The 19,731-nt window shown below is 43.4% G+C and overlaps 2 protein-coding genes across 12 annotated transcripts in view; one reads left to right on the top strand and one right to left on the bottom strand.

The window, feature by feature from the left end:
* The window catches only part of LOC128877701 (serine/threonine kinase SAD-1-like), a 49,781-nt gene extending 35,772 nt beyond the window's left edge, over window positions 1-14,009 (top strand). For both annotated transcript variants that reach the window (XM_054125240.1, XM_054125239.1), the window contains exons 2-8: window positions 5,359-5,559; window positions 7,056-7,208; window positions 7,816-8,062; window positions 8,464-8,818; window positions 9,078-9,206; window positions 9,282-9,387; window positions 9,511-14,009. In XM_054125240.1, coding sequence (XP_053981215.1) covers window positions 5,368-5,559; window positions 7,056-7,208; window positions 7,816-8,062; window positions 8,464-8,818; window positions 9,078-9,206; window positions 9,282-9,387; window positions 9,511-11,511 — 3,183 coding nt within the window. In that variant the 5' untranslated portion in view covers window positions 5,359-5,367 and the 3' untranslated portion in view covers window positions 11,512-14,009. The remainder of the gene's footprint in view (window positions 1-5,358; window positions 5,560-7,055; window positions 7,209-7,815; window positions 8,063-8,463; window positions 8,819-9,077; window positions 9,207-9,281; window positions 9,388-9,510) is intronic.
* Window positions 14,010-18,104: 4,095 nt separating this feature from the next.
* LOC128877174 (choline transporter-like protein 1) overlaps window positions 18,105-19,731 on the bottom strand; it is a 65,677-nt gene continuing 64,050 nt past the window's right edge. For all 10 annotated transcript variants that reach the window (XM_054124252.1, XM_054124258.1, XM_054124250.1 and 7 more), the window contains one exon: window positions 18,105-19,655. In XM_054124252.1, the coding sequence (XP_053980227.1) occupies window positions 19,593-19,655 (63 nt within the window). In that variant the 3' untranslated portion in view covers window positions 18,105-19,592. The remainder of the gene's footprint in view (window positions 19,656-19,731) is intronic.

Here is a 19,731-nt window from a genome sequence, read left to right as displayed (position 1 = left end):
CCTCGAGTGCTATGTTTTGGGTCTCCGATTTTGCATGCCTCCTTCGGTCGTTGCTGTATCTTCTAATGTTTTGCCAACAAACTTCGAGCGTAGAGAAGGACAGCGAATGAAGAAGAGGACGGATGAGAAAATGGCGACCAACACCGGGATTAATTTCGGTGAGACAATATGTAGTACACATGTTGCGAATTACGTCGCGTTTGGTCTCATTTTATTCAGAAAAATGTCACGAATACGATGGTAACAGTTTTACAACAAAAACGGTAATAATAAAAAAAGGTTCGATCGTTGCGTTAGCATTGTCTCATCGAGATATCCGATCCCGGATCGTGTTACTGTCCATTTATCGTAGAGAAACTTGTGCATTTAAGGAGACTGTTGAATTATATACACAGAGATTCATTGGTATACATAGTAGCACTCGTGTCTGAAGTAGTTGAGTCAACAAACTTGTCTCTACAATAATAAACGATTATTCATTTACTTGGGATATTATCTTTACCATTGATTTCATCTTACTATGTATCGGATTGTATGGAAAGTCCGTGTCGATTTTTAGTAGACGTTACAGGTCTGAATATATCGGAATGGTTGAAAATAAATAACACGTGGACATCCCTTAGAAGGTGGAAAAATTGTGGAACAAAATGTTACATATATAATTCAATAAATACATACATCGAAATTCAAACGTGTCTTTGAATGTTTCTTAAAAATTGGCACGATACTTTCTCGACAACCCAATACAATTGAGTACAATTTCTACCTTCCAGATATGGCGGTCAATGTGTCGAGAGAATTAATTTCGTTCGTTGCGTGTTCGTTACCCGTCGGTGGATGTTTTTATCTAGACAAAAGTTTTGTCCATATATATTTGGACGTATGACGTTCGAGGGGGCACCGTAAAGTTTTATCTTCGTTTGATAGGCGCTCGTGGCTCATTATTCCGGGTGCGTATGCAACGGAACCAGGCCAACGGGCGACCGACAAGTACGCGTCGTGTGCAGGTGGATGCTGTCTAGAAGGGGGAGAGGGTCCGACGTAAATTGTTATCGGCAAAATGTCAAGTCCAATCAGTCGCTGCGAGGTATTCGAACGAATCGACGTGTTATAGATTTTTCGCGTCGTTGGGCGGCATGTTTGAGAGTTCGTTGCACGACGTTCGAGCTCGTTTCCCATCGGCTGGGAGCGTTTCGGAATATCTCGAATATCCCGTATTCGATACATACGGGTGACCTGCCGATCAACGCGATAAAATTAATTAGGTACACGGTCATTGCGATTCCCATAAGATGCATCGACTAGCTCGGAGTGGAACGGGTAATCGAGATGAGTTCATAGGGCGTGCACTCTAATCGATCTCGTTCCACTATTAATTAACTGTTCGCGATTTTGCTGCACCTTGAAACTATAGTAATTAATTAATTTCTTATGTATCGCTAAATATTTCCCTAGACTGCTTGTGGCATTTTAATGGGAACGCCTGTCTGGCTGTACCTGCCAGGGTGGTAGAAATACACATCGTGACAGAGCAACCCGACCAAAAATAATGGTCGGCTAACTTTGTGTAACCTAGACTGGCCTCCGAGAGCAAACCTACTCCATGTCCGCTTTTCTTAGAAACGATACTTTTGTCTGCTGAGCGCCTCTTCAACAATGCTGAGACATTTTCTCGCACACGCGAAGGAGTCGACCAATACCGTTTCCAAGAAGAATTTATCAAATCGTATACGATATAAAAATATCAAGAGCTGTCGTCGATAGAGTTTATTGAGTCATAAATTCTTAAAAATGTTCAATATGCACGTTACTAGAGGAGTATATCAAATTTTAATAAAAGAAGAAGTTTTATATTTTAAAAGGAGCATGGAAGTTGTCAGGTTTTCAGTCTGATGCAATGTCTTTAATGGTTAATTACGCAGAATTAGTGCATTCGTATTTAATTAGGTTTAGGAGGGACGATTTTGTTCACTTTACATCATTATACGACGGATGAGTAAACAAGCTTGTTAAATCTCGAATCGATAGAGGAATCGCCGTAACAAGGAAAAATAAATTCACTTGTTACACGTACGTTTCATGCTTATGTAAGTACGGTAAGGATTACGGAACCGTATCGGGCACGTTACGAAAGCTCTCGCGATGTCCATACACCTAACATGTGATTCCGTTAAAATCTTTTCGAGATCAGTTCAGAGAGTGTTTTGATCGGTACTACGACGTCAATTTTCACGCAACGTGGTTTAATTTTAAGTAACATTCTGTTAGAATTGAATTAGAAATAAATTCTATTTTATTCTGTAAAATTATTATGAATCCATAAAGGGGTAGTAAGCAAAAGTAGAAGGTTGCAATGATTGAAATCATGTATATTAAGTAAATACATAAATATAGGAAGAGCTAAGTACTTATTACTTTATTTACTTTACAGTATCAGTTTCTGTACTGTACTTTACAGTACAGTTTCATTTTATTTCTTTCCGCGTGATCTTTCATCGTTGCAGTTGAGTTTAATTTCGAACTGCCTTTCACAAAACTGCGGGGAGGGGCGTTTTATTCGCGCCTTTGTCCGTTCCTTTCATACTTCCGTGCACTTCAAAGAAATGTATTTTTACATCCGTTCCGTTGACATCGATGAGTGCATACGTACCGAAGGAGTCCAGTGAACAAGGTTCGCTGTGTCTTCTGTGACGTCCATCGTACATACGTAGCCCTGACGTAAATGTGTTGTAGAGCGTGGCTTGCAAAAGAAACCGGAACTAGCGTGACGCGAGCGTGTCCGTCAAACGATTTGCGCGATAAGCACATTCGAGTGATATCTCTTAGAAAGTTTCAAACTCAATTATTCAATTATCCATAAACTGATCACGTATGCACGCGTGTATCATTCTTTTAGAGAATTTATAAATTTATTTACGACCAGGAAGTTTATAGATTTAAACTGCAAATTGGGGGTTGGATATTTATAAAAATTGTACGTTGATATAGCGTTATTTGTCTCTATCAAATTTCCAGAGCGTATGCGTCACTCGAATGTATCTTTCAAACTACATTCTGCCCATCCCTGGCTATCGGTAACCCTTCTCGCCTTCGATGCTATCATTTCCTAAGGCGAATCTCACGGGGAATATCTAGTTCCGATAGTTTACAGGTCAGTTACTTTTACGAGAACGTTGCAAAACCATAATTTTATGGAGTGTATCTCTTACATTGATCTCATGATCGCCCGCTCTCACTGTACGCGTTCTGCACGGTGCTTCCTTTGGAAACGGATCACCTCCGTATCTCTTGCGTTTCGTTTACATCGAGGGATATGGACTACTAACCGATACAAGTTTTCTATTGTTCAGAAGAGTTTCATATTCCCGCTTATCTTCAATAATTTTCTACTATCGTTACATTTTCCAGCGAATATTACTAACGTAATATTCATACGTTCAGTATTTCACCCGAACCTCAAAGAGTTACATAGCTCGTATAATTGTATTAAATAAAAACAGCTCGCTCAATTCTCGTTTCACATTGTGTTTTAAATAACCAATAAACATTTGCCACATATTTGTAATCGTTAGATGAAAAATCACACAGGATACTAATCTTTCAGGCAGCTTGCGAAACGCTGCACCGCAACGTGGAACGATCGAGAACGAATTTCGCGTGTCGGTTAGAGAATAGTCGACTTCTAATCGTAAATTGCAATCAGTACCTGACCACGTTCCATCGACTCGTTCCAATCTACCGAAATCCTCTGCCGATCTCGCGCCCGTGGATCGATGGATCCGTTTAATTATTACTTGTTTGCGCTAAAAATAATTCGCGACCCTCTTTCACGGACGGACAAACACGCGTTGCACCGGAAAAGCTTTCGAACGGGATCGATCGATCCCCAAACACCGCATTCGGCCTCCCGGAAGAGAGAACCGGCACCGGAAACGGTACTCGTTTATCCTTATACGCGATGACAGCGCCGCTCGTCAACAAGCGGAAAAGTGAGAGTGACGCGACTACCTTGAGCCTGATTCCGCGTCCAGTGGGCGTGAAAATTTATTTTCTATATATGGCGTACAATCGCTTCGTTGTTTCTTACATCTTTAAAAAAAAATAAGAACTACACGATAACAAAAGTTTGAATCTTCGCCAGCTAAACTACTTATGTTTCGATAATACATTGGAATTTTGTCAACATTTTTAGTAAAATGATACATTAGTTGTGGTGTACAAGAAATTTATTAATTTAATTCTACTGTATGGAGTAATATTTCTTCTTTATCGAGGGAGTTCGTGGAAAGGGGATGTTTGAGAAACACTGGCTTACAGAATTCGATGTTCGCGCGCCTGCAAGCACGTGTACGTTGTTATTGCTATCACGGTGCGAATTGTTGCACTCGGGAGTCGTGACGAGCTTGCGATTCATTCGACTGGTTCCATACAAGGTGTATAGAAATGGCGGGAATAGATTCAATTTGCGTTCGCAGTCGTTAGAATATTAGTCAGCGAAACAAGAATGTATTCAGTAGTTGTTATCCCATTTTTAGAAGCTGAATAATTCTAGAATAATGTCGTGATTTGTTTGTGAAAAATGTTTGTAGAAACTTACATTATCGTTCCTTTTTTTTTTTTACCCTCTATGTTGTGTAAGTATCTGGATATTATTAGATACTTGTAGGTGCTAGTATCCTATTTATAAGACTCGTCGTAACTTTACAAGTTTGTTTTGATGAAAAAAAAAGTTATATTTCCTGTTTGATAAAGACGTTCCCGTACAACGTGTAGAAAAGAAATATTATTTTTTGAAGCAACGTTGATTTGGCACGGTGTTAATTATAAACCGAAAATTAAATCTGGGGCTATTTACAGGGGTTTCGAGGTCATTGTTAATTTTTTTTTCCTAAATCATGTTTTTATTTTTTTACATTCTCGTAGGCGATAATAGGTAGAAATATTCAGTGATCTGCGAGAGTGCGCCTCTCCCATCGTTTTATCGTACAAGATATTCGGAACTTACGACCTTTAACATTAAGGAGATCAAAATAGATAAAAAAAAAAAATGTTCATAAATAAATGCTACCACGCACAAGCTACGCTAGGAGAGGTAGAATACAAAATTCGAGAAACACTCCGAATTAACTATAACCGATTGTAGTGTACCGAAAGTCAATCGCGTTCGGAGACTTTGCAGAGTCAATACCAGTCCTTGCACTTTCTCGTCCAATGTAACGTATAGAGCCCTCCTCGTGTGTCAAGGCTGTCGAAAAGATTCCTCTGCGAACGGGGGCCCCCCTCTACCAGCGCAACGCGAGTTGAAGCGCTTTCCAACTACACCAGTTTCACTAACTATGGCTCTTTCCCTCGTTTCAGGGACCCGAGATGCATCGGAGGGTGGGATACAACTACGATGGCAAGATCGCCGGCCTCTACGACCTGGAGGAGACACTCGGTCGCGGTCACTTCGCCGTCGTCAAGCTAGCACGTCATGTTTTCACTGGCGAGAAGGTCGCAGTGAAGGTCATCGACAAGAGCAAACTCGACGAGGTCTCGAGATCTCACCTCTTCCAAGAGGTAAGAGAGTGCGAGGGGTCTAGACCAGTGCTTTCCATTCCGTTTCTCGAGTTTTAATTTCTAATAACCTTCTTCGAGAACCTTATTAAATCCAGACGAACTAAAATGTACGAAAGAAATAATATAAATTCGTTGTGATAAACATTTATATTCCGGGCTCTGTAATAACGAACGTCTAACGAATTTCCTGAGGAAATGAGACAAATATGCCTTCACAGTTAAATTATATAATTCTATGCTTTTCGTTCGGCTACCACCAATTTGGAAACCATTGGTCTAGTTTTTCATTGTTGAGATCAGAAAAGCTGATGGTGCCTCTACCACCAATTTGGAAACCATTGGTCTAGTTTTTCATTGTTGAGATCAGAAGAGCTGATGGTGCCTCTTCGATGGCCATGTATGCTTCCCTTTTGTTCCTTTCCCCTCTACATTCGTCTGAATGAGAATGTTGCGCATAAAGGAGACCGGCGAAGGAAATCGAAACACATGCTAATTCCTTCCTTCCGTTTGCTTGGCCAACAAAGCACGACGGGAGTTTTGTTTATAAGTTTCGAGGCTGTTGCGTGCCATGAAATCCACCGTATCTCAAATATCGATTGGCTCATTGGTTTAACAATAATCCGAACCCAAACATGCATACTATTGTTATTATTTTTGAGAGAGCATAATTGTTGAAAATCATCTATTGGGGGAAAGAATAGAAACATGAAGGAATAAACATAGAGGGATAAATATGGAAGATACCGTGAAAAATATTTTCTTATATCACCTAGCATACTTACACGTTGCGAGAGTATCGTATGTTTTTCTAACTCTAACTTTTCCAAGGACGTGTTATTAAATCAACTCACTTCGTCATTCCCAAGGAGTCACAAACAAATATTTCATTCGGTCTATTGACCATTATTTCTAAGAGGTTTCGCTACATCCTAGCGTCTATTGAGTTCAATATCTCTATTAAGTAAGTTTCATATCAAACGACGCGACGATCTAGCTCTCCAACATACCAGAAAAATATCTTCTTCTTCTTCCAACCCTACAATTGTTCTCAGACCTTCTAGACTCTAGAAACCCAAGTCATCTGCGAATCTAGCCAGATTCTGTTCCATCGAAAGGTCATCTCACTCAGAGAACAAAACCTTCTAATCGCAAGATGACACCTAACCGTGATTAAGGATCCAATCGACGAACACTTGCGTCGATGGAGGAGAGTCTGATAGCTTGAACGGCTTCCTACGTACGTGATTTCCATCATTTCGCGACACACGGCGTTGAAACCTAATGGCCGATTGCGCAAGATCCGTTGCGACGCCATCGCGTAGGACAGATTTACGAACGATCCGCTCCGAACTTGTAGATCTCTCGTTAAGGTCAACGAGATAATGGCGCGAGGGGTGTAGGAGGAGGAGGGGAGGGAGCAGAGAAGGAGAGAAAGGGTCATTGACCAGGCAACGTTAAACGTCGCCCGTATCTTACATCTTTGTTTCTCCTTCCAGGTGAGATGCATGAAGCTGGTGCAACATCCCAACGTGGTAAGGCTCTACGAGGTGATAGACACCCAAACGAAGCTCTACCTAATCCTGGAGCTTGGCGATGGCGGTGATCTCTACGATTACATCATGCGACACGACAGTGGCCTCAGCGAGGAGGTACAGTACCGTAGTACTTCGTCTCAGCTCGGAATGATCTTCCTCTACCCTAGGGAGTTTCGTGAAGTCTTGGGTTTGCTACTGGGTTTCTAGCGGATTTTACTACACACGCTAATAACTCGTCTAAAAAGACCTAAAAGTCTTAACAAGTATCGCAAAACACGCGTAGCTTTTGTCATCCGTATTGTGTGTCTCTTATCTAAAATTATTTAGACCCGTAATCCCTCGATTACGCCTAGCGATTATACTGTCTGTTTCAGGCTTTATTGGCTACCTCACCCAAACTATTTAAAGTAGGTGTATGTAGCGATAATAACTTTTCCTATATATTATACCAGTGTTCGAACGCGTAGATACGTCAGCGACGATGTCAGAAAGCGATAGAGCGCGTTTTTGATTGATAAGAACAACGAACGCGATATCTGATTTTTATAGCGTAATGGATCCGCTAGTAAACCCGGCAGTGACTCCATCGGTTTGCTCAGCGTCGTGTATCGATGCTATATCGCCCTCGACTCCTTCCCCTTTTGTCCGAGATTGTATGAAACCCTCCAGACAGGCAACCCTTCGCCCAGAGGTTCACCGATACCCTTTTAATCGACCGCAGGTGGCCAGAACGTACTTCCGGCAAATAGTCAGGGCCATATCATATTGCCATCGATTACACGTGGTGCACAGGGACCTGAAACCCGAGAACGTGGTGTTCTTCGAAAAAGTCGGCACCGTCAAGCTCACCGACTTCGGATTTAGCAATAGATTCTGCCCTGGCCAGAAGCTCGAGACTTCCTGCGGGTCGCTGGCGTATTCAGCGCCGGAGATTCTGCTAGGAGATAGCTACGATGCTCCTGCTGTCGGTGAGTATGCCTACGAGACAAGTTTGGACGGAGGGTGATCGATAATAGCTTCAGGAATCATCATTTTACTTGGCTTTGACGCTCCTTTTATCAAATCTACTCGATCGAATCTTTTGTCGATGAAGCGGAGAAGAGAAGAATGTCATTTGATAGGTTTACTCGAAAACTTTGCAAAACTTTGCTTTTCATCTTTAATTGCTGTTGAACATGGAGCCAAGTGCCAAGAAGTTGCCAAAAGCTATTAGCTTGATTCCATTGTGTAATTACGATTCTTTTGCATCGACTTCGTCGTCTGCACTCTCACGAAGTTAATTTTATTACCTCGACTACAAACATTCAGCCTCATCCATTAGCTACGTCTATTTTACAATATCCACACCATTTTGTTTGGGGTGTTTCAGATGTCTGGTCCTTGGGGGTAATTTTGTACATGCTAGTATGCGGCCAAGCGCCTTTCCAAGAGGCAAACGACAGCGAGACCCTGACGATGATCATGGATTGCAAGTACTCGATACCCCCTCACGTTTCGGATGGCTGTAAACGTCTGATCGCGAAAATGCTCGTCAGAGAACCAGAGGGCAGAGCAACGCTCGAAGAAATAGCAGCCGATCCTTGGCTGGCGATTGGAACCGACTCCGATCCCGTGGAAGCGTCGTTGCCTCTCGTGTCCAGGCAACAAGTCTCCGATGACCACCACAATCATATAATTACTAAGATGGTTAACGGTAACATCGCCACCAAAGAAGAAATATTGGAGTGAGTAGACGCTGCGGGACAGCAATTCCTACAGATCTCCTTCATTCCTATCGCACGAAGCATAGCACATTCCAAAGAATCGAGGTACATCAGTGCTTGGATGTTGGAAATGCAAGGCACTGAATTTTGCTTCTGTACATCTAAAATTCTGAGATCCCAGATTCTCCTACTATCGTCTCGACTACTATATCCCATAACTCAGCAATCGTTCCTCGATTGCACTGTGCGATGGTAACCTGTTCGTTCAATTTGCTCGTAGCGCCCTCGACAAGAATGAGTACAATCACATAACGGCAACGTATTTCTTACTAGCCGAAAGGAAATTGCGGGCTCACCGTCAAGAGCAGGTACAGAAGACTCGTCCAGAGATACTCGAGGTCTCGTCCAGGTATGCGTAGCGCTAGTAACTCTTCCAGAGGCGAGAACCGTGGGGTACCTACCAGTAACCGTCTGTTATTTTCAGCCGACAAGACGACGCGAGAATGAATCTGCGCGCCGACCAAAATTTATTAAGCGCGGTCAATCAATCGTTGTTGAGCGTACCGCGAACGCCGGGTGAGGTGCCACAAGTAAGTATTCGAGAATTGCTCTCGCAACCGACAATCTTCGCTTTCCAATGAAACATCGGTGATTAGCAAATACATGAAAGCAATTTTTATGTTAGCGAGATAAAAACACTGTTCTCTCCGTAGAACATCCGGACGCGGAAGTGCAGCATCGTTCAAGAGGAGGAGGACGAGGACGACGTGTCCTCGTGTTCGGGTCGAGACGATCGTGGCAGCAACTCCGCACTCAACTCGTTAAATCGACGCGGTTCTCGATCCGAAGGCAAGCTTTCGCACATCCTGCAAGACAGGTTAGCGGAGAAACCGAACCTCAAGCCTCTGCAATCTCAGCGAAAGGATGGCGGTATCGTTCCTGTAATCGCCGACGCGGAAGAGAGACTGAAGTCTAGTCCGAATAGCGGAAACGCGAAGGATTCCACGTGTCAGGAGAATCTGAAAAATCGTTTTGGGGACGCGTCGCAGGGTTGGGCGAGGAAGCAGACCACTACGGAGAACAGGCCAAAGTCTGTGACGGAGTGTTTGAAATCGGTAGGTCCTGTGCCACCCAACAAGTGGAGAATGGGGGCGCAGCATCGATCACCCGCTGCGTCTTTGGACTCCACTTTGACGACACCTGCGTCAAAACAGTCCGACCCTAACACGACTACCACTATCCTAACGGAATCCTCAACGGTGTCGATTCCTCTTCACCCTGTGGGCTCGCTGGGCGACAATCAGCTGACGCCCAAATATAAGACTATGCCGTCGCCTGGTAGCACGGGCTCGGCATCGTCGCCACAGCTGACGCTGAACGAGATCCTGGAGGACGGCGACACGATACCTGTACTTCCCGCGGAAAGTGATAGCTCGAAATGTCGCGTTGTGAGACGGACAGGATACGAACAGCGGAGGAGTAAGTTCCATAAGACGCGCACGACTTCCTGCTCGAGCTCCGACGCCAGTGACGATGACAGCGAGAGCAGGAAAAAGAGGGCACACAAAATAGGCGCTTCCACGGGGAAACCACTGCCCTCCAGGCGCGACAGTCACGACGATTCCAGCGATTCGCAGGATCCTGGAGGGAGTGGCGGGGGTGGTGGTGGTGGTGGGGGAGGAGTGGGGAATGGGGAACACACGACGGACACACCATCGAACGAAACGAATCGAAACGATAGCGGAAGCGGTACCAACACGACGACCACAACCACAACGACGACCGGCGGAAGGCATCGGTGCGCCGAGAATCAGGTTATTTTCGGTAGAAGGCATCGCGCAGGAAGAAGAAGAGCCGGTGAGACGCGATTACGGGAAAGTCAATCGTTGAATCGCATAACCGAGGTGCAGGAGGCCGAGGGACCCTCGTCGTGTCACAATCATTGTCACATGTCGCGCAATTCGACCGTTCTCGGGGTGCAGAGCATGTCCTCGTCGTCGTCGTCGTCCGTGTCGCAAAGCAGCACGGGTTCCCACAACGTCGCTCAGCCGTTGTCTCAGGCAGCTACCACGGTGCAGAAGGCGAAGGGTTTCGGTGCCAGGCTTTTGCAGAGCTGGTCCCTCAGCACTGGCAAGTCCTCCCTGTCGCAATCGACAAACAGGCAGAACAACTGCAGCCCCAACGGCAAATGCAACAAGCAGGAGACCCAACGCGACGGGTGCAAGAGAATCGAGATCTGCCGAGACGACCAGCGCAAAGATCAGAACGGTAGTTCGGTCAATCAGATGCCGTCCAACGACAAGGAGAATAGAAACGACGGTAACATGCATCGAAACGACTGCAAGAACCGAAAGTTACGATTGCTCAGTCGTTACTTTGCCGTGCACAAGAAGCTTTGCGTCCCGTTGCCAGGTCTGTTCGGCAAGGGACGCCTCTACAAGGCTCGATCCTGCGGCAGCATCACCCGCGATCGCGTCAACCCACCGTCGCCCAAGTCCATGCTTTTCTGCACCACGGCGGATGACAAATGGCGGGAACGCGGACAGTGGTGCGATATGAAGCACCAGCATCGCGGCAGCGACGGTGACATCAACCAGAACTTGGGTCTGTCTCACCTGATGCAGGAGACCGTGGTAGGAAAGGGCTGCAGTGCCTTGCCTACCGTCTGCCACATTCACCTAGGCGATGCCTCCAAGTGTTGCAGTCTCTGTTGATGAAGCAACCACGCGACCAGATCGATGCGCAAACGCTAAAAGATATATATATATAGATATACATACATATATACGTACCGGGTGTCGTATTTTGATCTGTACGCGCAGCTGTTTCCTCGGACTGTTCGTTACTCGAAAAAGTGCTTTAGATAGGAGTTACTCTGGCTCGAGGGTCACGTCTTACGGTGGATACAAGTGTTGTTTAGGCGAAAGAGCCTTTGAAACTTCATGGCGAAATTTATTTTTTATTATTAGGAGTGCATAGTTTCGTTTAGGTTAAAGTTGTTTTTTGTTGAATTGTTAGGAAATGTGTTCATCATGTGCATTCGAAAGGGTGATTGGGTTATCCTGATAAATAGTTCTACTTCCTTCAATGGTGAGACGATGTCCAAGGTCCTCTTTTTTTTTATAATACAGAAGATACACAATATTTTCTGAACACTTAGCGAAGGAAGAGAATTTTGACTGCCCTTGAACGGCCTTGAAAGATACACATATCATAATCAATAGATTCGTCTCGAAATGCGCAACAGGCCTACCCCATAGAAATTATATACTTCCGTTTCAAATGATTCGGTCACTTTGAAATCTCAGATCCCTACCTTGAGAAAACTTGCGTCCATCGGATGTTCTGTCGAAACAGATTTCTATTTGGAACATTACATTCGAAGTAACGAATGGTTCGTGGAGGTAATTTCACGGGTAGGTCGGAATGGGGTGCTGCCCTCTATATATACACCGTACATACGTCACGTTCCGACCATCAGCCGACACGCTCGCGCAGCCCGAGACCTTTTCCGCAATGGCTAACGATTACTGCCGACAGTAAAGCGAGAAACGGCGGAGAGAGACACGTGGTTATCACGAAGTGCAATCTATTTTATAATAACACCGACCGTTTCGCGTAGAGTCGAGACACGCGACGTTTCAACTCGATCGAACAAGTCCGCAATCCCAGCAGGTCAGAGCAGCGATTACTTTGATAATAATCACTCGAAAACCTGTCAGATTTGCCCAGGCATTACCGAAATAGTTTCGCTAAATGTACCTAAATTATGTATCAACTATATACGTACGCCGAAACCTTTTGTAACGAAAGAATAGACTTGTCCTGCATGCGCAAAGGTCTGTCGGCCCCATCCAGTTTGCGTGAACGCGATATATCGAATCTGCTGTTACAAGAATCTCGAACCGTTCTCTTCAGAGGACGATGGTAACGTCTGGGCTGATCAGCGATCGTACAAGCTGTCGTTTGTAATCTGCAATCGTGAATCGGTAATCTGTAATCTCTCTGAGCTAATTTTTGATTATCGATCGATTGTCAACGATCGAGTAATCGGTAATCGCGATCATTAGATTACGATTAGCCTGGCACCGATACGCGACCCCCGTTCGACGGAGTTGAACGCGCGACGACGGATCTCTTGAAACGCGATTGTGGTAATCGTTAACCGCGACCCCAGTGATTACGCGGCATACGTCAATGGTCAATGTATTCGAACCGATTCATGCCAATCCTCCTCCCCACCCTCTCCCGCGTCCTCGCGCCTTGAATGATGTCGACGAGCACAAGGGTCGAGTCAAAAAGGAGAGCGTATCGATTGATCGGTCGCTCTGCGGGATGTGTATCTAGTCCGTGTGAACAAACCTATATTGAATATTGCAGAGTTTATTATTATTAATATTGTTGCGCCGGGGGGTGGTGGTACATCGAGGAGTAGTCATTTTAAATAATTAACACGTCTTTTATAAAAGGAACAAGAACTCGAAACGTTTATTAACTATAACAATAACTCAAGGTAAACACGTCTATTCGATAGCAAGTCTGGCGACGTTCTCCCCATTAAAAAGTTGCCGGTTCTATTGGTAACCGGAACATCGGGTTCCAATACAATCCGATGCGCGGTGTCCCTCTCTATAACATATTCTACCCCTTCAAAAGTTACTTTATACGAAGTCCCTGTTGGTCTTTGTTCCAATGTACCGCCCGTTTGGTTGTGTCGCTGCCTTAGGACATTGTAGGAAGTGAACAATATGTTATGGACTTGGTCTCCGATAGAAATATTCTTATCCTTATCCCCTAACCCGATGGAGACTAACAAAGTTTTGTGCGGTTCTGCTATAAATTTTATCACCGCTTCTTTTTTACGTGTTTCTTGAGACACCTGCGGTTTCTTTGTCCTCAACATCCATCGTCGTATCCGAGGCAGAGCCTGTTATGCTGGTTGAGGCGGGCGTTGACATGTTGGCTTTCTTATTATATTATTCTCAAAAAAGGTCCCACTTCTGACACCAATGTTATTATTACTACTATCGATTAAGATTACTATTATTATTATTATGTTAAACATACGACGTAGATATATATATCAATGTGAATCGAGCGTAGAGTCGCTAACGCAACCAAATCATTCAGCGTTCGCGGACATTGAAGTATCTCGCAACCTTGGACGGTCTTCCTCTCGTTGTTCCCCTTTATTTATCTGTCTCTGCCCCTCCCCTCCGTCGTCTACCCAGATTGCGATTAACGTACTATTTTCCCTACGTAGCGACGCCCTCGTAGAATGTTCGTGGCTCGCACTCTGGCTCGATCGAGATGCGCAACGGACCTCGCGCGATTCCTTTAACGATACACGAGCGACATCGAATTTATATTAACGCCGATTAGTTTAGCGTGCGTATACGCGTATCATCTCGATGGGAAGAAACGTCAGTGGTGCTACAGAAGAACCGACGAGACGAGGAGGAAGAAGGAATGGCGTCGACGCGTCTAGTACCTGTTGGAGAATCGTTGAGTTTTCTGGGAGAATGTCGCTGGAATTCTGGAACACTGTGTGACCTTGGGCACGACTGAACTTGGATACTTGAAGGAAGGATGGATACTTAACCCAGGTACTCCCCAGCGTTATGCAACCCTTATAGTTTTTTTCGTTACGGGTTCTTCGTCCAGCTAGAAAGACTAATATCGTCGAAGAATACGTTTTGCCAGCGAGCGGGCGCGCTTGCAGGCTGAGCGCGCATCTCGTTCTCTTCGTCGTCATTCTCAGTTAATGGGCGAGCAGCCCATTGATCATCGACATGATCAGGCATCATAAAATATTTTTCGATTTTCTATCTACCCACGAAATCTTAATAAAATTGGGGTTTGCTCCCTCGTAAGTGGCCAGTGGTAACTACAGGATAACAAAGCCAGAGATAAGTAAACAATTTTCTGTTCTTCGTTTGTTCAATGATACGTACAACGCGATTCATGAAATGATATTATTAATTTAAAGAACAATTAAAGTGACGCTTATGTCTGGCAATGACTGACGGCTCAGGTGCGGCTTTGATCTACAAATTTCGATTGTTCCCTTTGCGAAGCCGATGTTTCATAATCCCTCGAGTAAGCCCGAGAATGTTTTGTATATACCTAACACTTCGAGTATGCGAATCATTGCGTAATTGTGTGTACCGAACCATGCAGTTTATAGCGTAACAAAACAATTTATTTATTATATGAATCCTGCGAAAAGGGACGATCTTTTTCATTCGTCGCTACCCGACGATCGTCGAATCACCCGTTTTTTTCTTCTTTTAATCTTCTTCGTCGCCTTTATGTGTTGTCGGAAGACGAGTTGCATTGGTTTCCGTGACAAAGACTGAACAAATTGTACAATAACTCTCGATAGCTTGGATGCCTTGCGTCGTGCGATGACGATGATCTCGACGAGACCAAAAACATTGGTTGCAAGACTGATGGGCAAAATTTCTTTCGCATATCGGATAAGAAACGAAACCAAAGTAATTTAAGAATTGTGTTAGTTTATGGTTGCGTTAAGTGAAATTATATACCTTGCGGGCGAATGAAACATTTTATTTTATGTTTCTTGTGAAATATTTTATTGTGTAATTCATATATATACATATATATACTTAATTTGTTATTTGGGATTTTTGTTTGCGTAAGAATTTTGCTCATCTATAATTGCACACGAGCGCCAAACATTGAAAGCGTCGTTGAACCAATCGCCTCGTCTCGGTTGAACCGTCGATTCGAAGAGTAAGTGCTGTCCACGATTATTCCAATGGATCGCGACCCAAGGTGCAAACGGGCATTAACATTTCCGTTGTATATATCCACGGAGAGAGCATAACCCATGACGAATCTCGCTATTTAGCTAAAAGCTGCACGAAACCAGCGACCGTGCTTCGTTTTCCGGGCATTAAAGTATTCTAAGAGGAAAGAAAGATCAGTCATATGTTAACAAGTATATTAGTAATAAATTGCACCAGATATGGTAGCAAAATATGAAGGTAAAAACCATGCTGTGTAAGTCATCATTTCCTCATTTCGAAAAATTGTTCCAACGAAATTATAGATACCATCTATACACACAAGTCGGTATTTGAAAAAACTCGACGTACATTATTATGGTGTTTACCTCCAAATATGTATAATTTGTATCATATCAATTGTACCAAAATATGGTAACACGAATATGAAGAATGTAGAGAGTGTAAGTAAGCTTTGCTTAGAAGAAACGTCAACCAAATGTATCAGATTCCCTGGTTTTGGGATAGAGGGAGACACTCGGTCGATAATGTAGTAATACTCACTAGGAAGGACTCGGTAGGGTAGGACATTCCACAGATACCGATAGTATCTCGTAGATACTATCGAGTCTTACCTGCAGAGTAGTCTACGCTGTCGACTGGATAGACCTTCCACTGTCACAGAACATAAATAATATAGGACGAGGTTTGAACATATTATAGAACTCTTTCTCTCGAGACTGATCTTTCTTTCTCGAATTTAAACACGGTCGCGATATACCAAGCATGACCAACACTTTCCCTTTCGGTGATTCCGAGATCACACGTCTCCCGTGTTCACTATTCATGTCTGATACGAATGTGAAGTACCTTGACAAGGAAGAACAAAATTTCGAACACTATGTATGTATATGTACCCGCCAGCAGCTAAATAATCTAGCGAAGCGTTTGCCTCCGTACGAGCTAATCTCCGATAATTTTCCAGCAACAGGGACTCTGCGTTGCCCCTGTTCGGAAACTATTTATGGTAAATAAGAGATATTTTCGTGTTGTAAATCGATTCCATTAGATCTCGTTCGTTTCCCACATCGCCGGCAAAGACGACGATCGACCGAATCGAAAGATCGCAATCGCGCCTATTTATCCTCAGAGCTGCTTCGATGAAGTAAAGCGCTGTTACGCTAACTCATGTTCGCTAGTCCCCCGTTGATGTTGTCGCGATGACAACGCTACGCATAGTACAATGTCCCGCGGTAATTTTTGTAAGCGAATCTTTTTTCCAACGAACCGACGCGATGTAAATTGTCTACACACGACACACATACACACAGACAGATAGATACAGACACATCCCTCGAGCGCTCCCCTCTTCTCCACTGGCTCTCGGTCTTTAAATAAAATGGAAAAAAATACACAGGGAATATACAACGTACGTACGTACATACATACATACATACGACAAGTGTCTGCTTTAGATTTCGTAAATGTCGATCCAACTTAACTGCCAGCTGAGTGTAACGAAAGATCCACTTGCGTGCACCGGCCACGTGGTATCCGTTACCGCGCGCCGGTGCTTATAAATCATTCATGCAATAACTGTGTGCCCGAATCGAATAAATGAAAAAAAAAAACGAACAGCAAAAGAATTCCTACTAATAATTGCCTCGTTCTTCCTGTCACTTTACTGTTGTTTAAGGTATATAGATTTTGGTGAGAATTAACAGCGCCTATAAGATGGCAACCGAACCGACAAATCGGCTAGCACAGGTTGCCGCATGAAAGGGGCACCGCTGCGCCTATAAGGCGGCAACCGAAACGACAAACCGGCTAGCAGAGGTTGCCGCATGATAGGCGGTACATGTTCCTTTAATTTCCCTCCATGTTCCTCTATTTCCTGGTATATTTCTTTTTACTTCCTGGTACATTTCTCTGTAATTTCCCGTCACTTCTGTGATATTTCTTTATAATTTCGCCTCATATCTGTGATATTTCCTGGTTTAACAATGTTGCAAATGGCTCCGCTGAAAAGTACAACAATGTTGCAAAAACTCGAGTCGATTTTTCGGATTCTGTCACATTTTTCCGAACTTCTGAGTTGCCACTTTATTGAATTTTGAGCAGCGTCAAGTTCAACAATGTTGCAAATCGCCCCGCTCAAATTGTGATGGGTAATGTCGGATTTTTTTACTCCTGTTTAACAGGAGAACATGATATGTGACGAGGTGGCACTTTTGCCCCTACGAACAGGCAACCGGACCGACAAACAGAGAAACAGGTTGCCGCATAATAGGGCGACTCCTGCCGTTATTTTCCACGATGCTGTATATGAAAATTTCCACAGTGCTGTATATGATGTCATTATCGCATGGGAAACATTTTGTGTTTGCAACTTTTTTACTCTTTTTCAGGCGGCTATTATGGTTTGAAAAAGCAATATTTTCGATTTGCAACTGTATGTTAATATGTTACTGTAAAGTATGTAGTTGTATGGTGTTAGGTGTGTGAGAGGCTTTCAGGCATTGTCAGGTGCTACCAAGGTAAGAGACTGTTAGGAGCTGTCAATCATTGAATGATACTTTATTTATAAAATTTTTGAGTCAACATATTACTTAACTTATGAAAAATACATTATAACATCATTATTATAAATATTTTGGCATATAAAATATGTTTCCTTCGTAGAAGCACGCTTCTACGACGCATTCTAATGATGCATTTTAATTCAGCACTTCACAAACGAAATCATTTTTTACCGAATCTCGAAACAATTAAGCTAGAAACGACTTTATCTATACGTCGCGTCGTTGGGACGTCACGAACTGGTACAAAAAGATATAAAAAAAAGTACGTGACGGATCGCCAATGATCCTGGAACTATTGCAACAATACGGAATGTTAACAATTTGTTCGCATACGATTATAGCGGCTACCTAATCAGCTAGGCTCCTCAACCTAGTCTTCTTCGATAACGATGACTCGAGGTAACAGTAAGTGTGCGTAGGTAACGATAAAAATATCTATATCCATTCTTCGTTATAGAAGAATATCGAAGCGTGCATTAGCCAAAGATGGTCAGAATTATTATGTGAATAAACAATTTTGAAGAATGATACATATGTCCGCTGATTGATACTAACCGAGGCGATCGTATGTTTAACGATGGAGCTAGTTTCGTAAGGATCAAATATCACACTGATATGTCATAACATCATTGATATATCAAATGACGATATCAGCGTTTCATTTGATCCCTAAAGAAGTTAACTACCATGCTGGCGAAACGTTGGAGCGTACTTAAAAGACACAACTTACATTTGAAAGCTTCAGTTAGTATCAACCATAAAAAGCCTCAAATATTTCATATATATCTTTTGTTTGTTAAGTATAACAGAATGTAAACTTACAATTCTATCAATGAATCACTATACCGGTGTTTCTGTTCATCGTACATTTCTGCCGAATATAATTCTGCCCTTCATTGGCGTTATCGTTATCAGCTACATACACGAACGGCGCTGCATAGGAACGGTACCATAAACCGCAGACAGTTTTATCGGACTATTTTTACCGCTTCTTATATTTATATAGCGAACAAAACTAATTTAGATAACCGAATGAAATGAAAAAATGAAAGAAAAATGATCCCGAATGACTGTTCGATAGGATAAACGTTTAAATTAGTCATCCATTATTTGAACAGAATCTAGTTATACCTACTTCCTGTCTGGGAAAATGCTACGAAAAGAGATCATGGACAGAAATCGTCTGTATATCATGGCAGTCTTCCTCCACGTGGGGCAGCACGTGTATTCGACAACCAAGATAAAACACTCTGTATATTTAAAAGATTCACGGAAATGCCGCGACGGGAAGAAACGTCAGGACTGTAAACGCACATCCACGACGTTCATACGCCAAAGTCTTATCGAAGATATCACGCCGCAGTGATTCCTTCTCGCGAGGTTTCCTGAAGGCACGACTTGAAAAATCTCTCGCATCTCTAAAATGCTGAACTGGCTTCTACCGAGTACACCAAACAATCGCCATTACGCGCTGGCTCTACGATGATCCAGATGCTGCAGAGCCTTCTTGCTATTCTCGACGAATTCCTGCAAACAGAGGTCACCGTTTTAATGAAACGTTATCACAGAGAGCGAATAATACACTTTCGTATATGCAAATAAA

Source organism: Hylaeus volcanicus, chromosome 5 (genome assembly GCF_026283585.1).
Source record: "Hylaeus volcanicus isolate JK05 chromosome 5, UHH_iyHylVolc1.0_haploid, whole genome shotgun sequence".
NCBI classification, from domain to species: domain Eukaryota; kingdom Metazoa; phylum Arthropoda; class Insecta; order Hymenoptera; family Colletidae; genus Hylaeus; species Hylaeus volcanicus.
The sequence above is the reverse complement of the archived record's forward strand: the minus strand, read 5'-3'. Positions and strand labels throughout refer to the sequence as shown.